This window comes from Dermacentor andersoni, chromosome 1 (assembly GCF_023375885.2).
Source record: "Dermacentor andersoni chromosome 1, qqDerAnde1_hic_scaffold, whole genome shotgun sequence".
Taxonomy (NCBI): Eukaryota; Metazoa; Arthropoda; class Arachnida; order Ixodida; family Ixodidae; genus Dermacentor; species Dermacentor andersoni.
In genome coordinates, this window is record NC_092814.1 from 196,340,360 (window position 1) to 196,346,359 (window position 6,000).

The 6,000-nt window shown below is 46.0% G+C and overlaps 1 protein-coding gene across 2 annotated transcripts in view; it reads left to right on the forward strand.

Annotated features, from left to right (window-relative positions):
• The window catches only part of LOC126546972 (cytochrome P450 4c3-like), a 70,688-nt gene extending 69,407 nt beyond the window's left edge, over positions 1-1,281 (forward strand). For both annotated transcript variants that reach the window (XM_055062928.2, XM_050194709.3), the window contains one exon: positions 488-1,281. In XM_055062928.2, the coding sequence (XP_054918903.1) occupies positions 488-651 (164 nt within the window). In that variant the 3' untranslated portion in view covers positions 652-1,281. The remainder of the gene's footprint in view (positions 1-487) is intronic.
• The last annotated feature ends 4,719 nt before the right edge of the window (positions 1,282-6,000 follow it).

The following is a 6,000-nucleotide window of genomic DNA, read 5'->3' on the forward strand; positions in this document are numbered from 1 at the left end:
GAAGTTAATTGATAATTTCTTGGCCATTAGTTGAATATGCGTTTCGATTTCTCGTGCTAGTAATGTCCGGGTCTTCGAATTATCCATCTCAAGGACAAGAAAAGGCTAACGGGCACGAGCTATCTTTAAAAAGATATATAAAACTTAGAAATGATCGCCCATATGTATGAATACCTTTGGCCTGGACAAGTGAACGATATTCATGCGCTTTGTTGATTACCATAATTTGCATTAAGGCATCACATGAAAAAAATACTTCTACTTTAAGAAAAGCCACCACAGTGTCAAATGCACCCTAGTGTGCTAAAAAAAAATTCAACAGAAGATTATTTTACTTAAGCACTGGTAGTGATAAAAACACGCCATGTATTCGGTTCTTGCTGGCTGCAGGTTTTTGTCTTATGTCTAATGCCACCTAATGATCTTTGCATGGACTATGTTTTTGTAAATACAATTCAACAAAAGTTCTTTTTTCATGTGTTCACAGGACAAAGATTTGCACTCGCCGAAGAAAAGATCGTTATTGCCAACATTCTGCGACGCTTCACAATCAAGTCACTGGACCAGCGTGACCAAGTCGAGCTTGTCAGTGAAATGGTGCTCAGACCCAGAAGTGGTCTCCGAATTCAATTCACTCCTCGCTACAGTTAGCAACTTCACTGATGTGCAGAAACCTGACGATCGAGTTCTTATCCTACCAAGATGGATGCGTGTGTCCCGAAATGTTTGCAGAGCGTCCGAACGGGGATAGCAAGAAAACCGACAAGCAACGTCCCCCATCCCGTACCCGTCCTGCATGACGCACTACGAAGCTTGCATAATGTGCACCGCCAACTAGCCCAGCGCTCCACTATGCGTGTGTTGTGGGATCTACGAACGCTCAAGATATATTTTCTAATAATCTGACTTCTTCGTTCTGTAATTTCTAGTGGACTTGGAATCACGCTGTCTGGTAGACATAGCTGGTTCACTGTTAGGAAACAACGATGTGCGCGAACTTGAGGTCACTCTGTATACGTAGAGTGTGGCCTCCGAGATCGTGATGGCACACTTGTTACTTTGTGCGTCAATGGCCTGCAATCCACAAGAAGGAAGATGTGGACTGCACTGACGGTCGTCCACAGCAGCCTCGAAAACGTCGCCACCGCCATTAATTCCTGCAGCTCTCCCCTTCCTATTACAGGCTCATTATCGTATCTCCGGGAAGAACGCCGAGGCTCCCTTCCTGCTCAAGCCCGTTCCTTTTTCAAGAAGTTCAAATAAAGCTGCTCTGCTTGGCCATCCTCCTTTCTCGATTTTGTTTCGCCGCTACAGTAAACCTCTTTCGTGTGAAGAAGTAGTTTAATGACTGGAAAATGTAGAGAGGTCGGCCGGAAAATGGAGCGTCTGGCCTGCTAATCTACATAAGTGAAGGGGAAGAAGGGAAGAAAGAGGGTCACAATGGGGGATGATAATGGGAGGAACGAGGTGAAGGACACATTGCATAACTGGTATCACAAGCGTGAGTCCAGGCCCATGTCGCCTGTCTCTTTCGTGTGGATATGTTATGGGCGGGTTCGGTTAGGTCTCCGCTAGCGATGAAAGCACAAGGATAGACCTAACCGGCACGTTGGACCTCACCGGTAAGAGATCCAACCGGCAGGTTAGATTCGATGGGCAGTCGAATTATTGCCAGCTTTTAATAAGACAGCGGCTAAAAGATGGAAACTAGATTTGCTTTGTCTCGTCGGTCTGTGTCCTTTGCATTGCGCTGTCGAGGACGGTGATGGCCGTCATCATTACGTCATCTTCGTAGTTATTGTGCCGTCGTAAGGTCACCTCCTTACCTCAACCTTCAAAGTTATAAAATGGTGAAGAAAAAAATTCGGCAGAACCCATCTCACGATGACTGTCGACGATAATGCGTTTAGCATTAAATCAATACAACCACACGACGTATTGTCACCATCGAAACAAGTTATGTGTGTGTACTGCAACGGGACTCCTCTTTCACGCTTCCTCAAGGACACTCGGCGCCATCTAGTGGCGTCGCCACGAAGCCTGCGCATGGCCTTCGAAATCTAGTGCGCGGCTGTGCGCGCGAACGCTGAAGAATTTGTCACGCGGCAACCCTAGGGCGTTTCTCTCGCGCTTCTTTCTACACACGCTGCGCCATCTAGTGGTGCTGCCGAGAAGTCCGCGCGTGGCCTTCGAGACGAGAAGCGTGGCGCGCCGTTGCGTGCGAATGCTGAGAATTGTTTCCTCGCTTGCCGCACACTCAATGGAGCATACACGGTGACACAGATTGGCGAGAGGTTCATTGCGGAGCGGCACACACGCAGTGTATTCCTGACGCAGCTCGCCAAAGCGCTGGCGTGAGGGACATTCACTGAAAAGCGGCACATTCCCACCGAATTTGTGGCGCAGCCTGCTAAATCACCGGGTTGTTTATTAAAACCCATTTGACTTCGGTTCGATTCCGCCCAGCATCGGAGAAATATAAAGGGTCTTTTTTTTTTTCATTGTAGAATGGTAGGCACCTACTGGCACATACCCCAGTGACCCAAGTTGCCATTAAAGTGGTTCGTTGAAGATCAGCATGGACCAACTCGCACATATGTAGTGCTTCAAGACGGCGTTTCATTTCAAAGAGTTTCATTGAAAAGCGGTACGTAGCCAGTGAGCGAATCTGTTCTGCGTAATTGAGCAATAAATGACGATAAATTACCGGACACTACATAGTAAGTCCATGGGTATTTTGAAAGCGCTCTTGCTGATGATTTACAACATGATATTCAATTGATGTCATTTTAAAAGTGTAATACCTAATTCTCTGAGAGGGATGGTGCCTTTGTATGTATAGGTCAGAGGCAAGAGAAGGCGATACTATAGCGGACGAGGACGACATTGTGCACATCGCTAAGGAGACGTTCTTAAGAGGAAGCTTTAGCTCGGGCCAAACTCCGACGCGGCCTATTCAAATACATGTAAAACGCAAAAACATTTTTATGAGATAACTTCTGGATGGATTTTGATGAAATTTGTTGCATTTGAAAGCGAAAGTTAAATTCTAGTGACTGTTGGAAGCGGAATTTCGATTTAGGGCTTGAATTTTCTTAAAACAATTTTAAAATATTTGACCGTCTGAAAAAAATAGAAGCACGAAGTTTACAAATTCATAGCTCTGCATCAAGAACTGATATCGCGGTTCTGTAAACGGCATCCATTAGATCATTCAAAGCGGACAAATTCAATATGTAATTTTACATCTTACGTGAATTGGTTACGTTGGTTACGATGATTAATTTTTTTTATATTCATGTGTAACATATCAATTTTGTCCGCTTTAGATGTACTATCAGATTCAATTCACAGAATTGTATTATCATTTTTAATGGTTGAGTTACAGAGTTGTAAACTTGATAGTTTCGTTTATTGAAAATTTTCGATTTTTGCCAATTTTTCATGAAAAATTGACAACCTAACTCAAAAATTTGAAACCAACAGTGACTAGATTTTTAGTTTGTCTTTTAAATGCAACAAACCTCGTCAAATTTGGTGCAGGGGTTGCCGAGAAAAACGAATTCTCTTTTTACATGTATTTAGATAGGAGCACTCGAGCTAAAGCTTCCTCTTAAGAACAATGTCAGCTGTGAGGGCTGTACGTCCTTATAACGCCTATGACTACAAAAGTTGCAGCTAATTCCTGCCGTTGTCGACGATGATTGGCTCTGTTCTAATCGAGAAGCGTACTCAAAATATAACTACGGTGGAACATTATCTGCTGGCCCATCTTTTTCACCAATAAAAAATTGGAGGACGCTTGAGCTTCTCCTTCAAGAGTGGAACGCGACAGCGTTCCCGTCGACCCGCCAAGGGGTGTAAGACAATGCGCTACGGCGCAGCGATCACTTACGGAGCGCCCCGCATCGGACTTTGCACCCACCAATCACGCGGTGAGCGTCGAGCAACGCAGCGTTCGGCGCGGCAACGAAACGTGCGCCTGAGCAAGCGGAACGAACCAAAGAACTCGGTGTCTCGGAGGGGAAACGATCTACGCCAGCCAAACGTCATGATCGGCACGGGCAGAGAGATAGACAGATAGTGATCTAAAGAAAGGAAGGACGTTTGATTCTGCAACCCGTGGGGGAGCACGGCGAAGCGTCGTCAGGGGAGAGGGAGTCCGGGCCGCGACGCGCCTCGCACCGATCCCCGCACAGCCCCAATGCGCGCGTGGCGCGCCACCTGTCGGGGCAGCGCTGTACATTGAGAGGAGGGGGTCTTCTGTGATTGCCGCAAGGTGGCTCTGCGTGTGCGGAAAGCGCAGAAGAAATGTAGCGGAAACGCACTTCACTACTCGTGTAACTGCGACTTCTGTAAGTTACATGTTCATAATTACCGATATACACCGCAGTATAACTTTCTACGGCTCGTTTTTAAGGCAACACCGCATTCACTAGAGGCGCTTTTGTACCGCTTTGAAGCATCGAACTCGTGGCTGAGTGGTAGCGTCTCCGTCTCACTCTCCGGAGGCCGTGGTTCGATTCCCACCCAGCCCATCTTGCAAGTTCTTTATTCTTCATGAAGTGCCTCCCGGGATTTATCGCTCACGGCCAACGCCGCCGACACCGACGACACCGGCTTTTCTGCGACACGAGCTCCTTAACGCTGTCGCGTTAAAACGGATTTCGTCGTCGACAGGCATCTCGCGACTCAGTAGAATAGTAAACAAGTATCAAAAAACACTACAAGCGTATCTGAGGCCCATTTTTTTCTTGTTCGCATTCTAACCAGACAGCAGACACCCTCACGAGGGCGTCCTCAACCTCATCTGTCATCACCCTCACTTGATGAGATGAAGGTGAGGTGAAGACTGGCTTCTTAAAATTGGTTAGGTGGCCGAGGGCGGGCGTTGTGAAGTGAGAATGAGGGAGGGGGATAGTGATGATGTGAGGCTAAATGAGGAAAAGGAGATTCATAGTGCTGAGCTGCAGAGAAGTCGCATATAGATTGTGTGCGCTATGGGTTTGAGGTCCGAAGTTTTGAAACGCACTGGCAGGAAGTCTCTCGAGCTCACATGTACGTCGAAGCCCACTTATCACTAACCTCAGTCAGAAATAGCAGTTGATGTTAGCTGTAGCTTAATTTAGCGACTGGAAGCTGTAACAGCAACGACAGTGGAAACATTGACGGTGACTTTTTGGTGTGTCTCCGACGTTTCCTGCTTTTTTCCACAGTTAAGCACACTCCTTTATCCGAAATAAACATCCTGGAATTCACCTTTTCTTGTTCTTATTAGAGAGTGACAAAAACATGAGGCTTGAGGCTTTTGCAAGCATTGATAGCGTTTGCAGACTAGTGAAGGCAACGTCAAAAAGAAGAAAGAACATGATGTTAATTTAGAGAAAGCTCGACTACAGCACGACTAGAACTGATTTGTTTTTTGCTTCGGCTGGCGCATGGCAACAGCGCTCGAGGGATTTTATTCACACTTAGCAAGCAACTTAAGTGTTTTAGCTTAACCATCATAACGTTGGGCTGTTGCGCTGATTCCGTCAACTTAACACAACAGGGTAGTTCATTAATATAATAGGTTGTTGGTTAATATCTAATGACTAATTCTAATAACTGGAGATCGAACCCAACCAAGTACCCCATTCTCAGCTGCCTGGCGAAAAAGTCCTTCACCCAACAGGCATCATCCGGCGATACAGAGAGGCTGTTCTCAACCGCCTGAGCTCTGCAAAAGGCTCGCTGGTCAAGTTTGAAGGTCGACAAAGGGACTAAAATGCTCATGTATCGGGAGTCGCGTCTGAACCAGCTTTTGAAAATAAAGGAGGGACGCATGCTCGAGCTCCTACTGCCATCTCATGCATGAGTGAAATTTTAGTCGTTCAAAAAATAGCGAACAGGTGGTGTTTGTCAATCATATTGAGACACAGGGCAACGTATACGGGATGATAATGTTTAAATTTACCGGCATTTTATAAATTCGCCTATCACAGGTAACATAATTCTTGT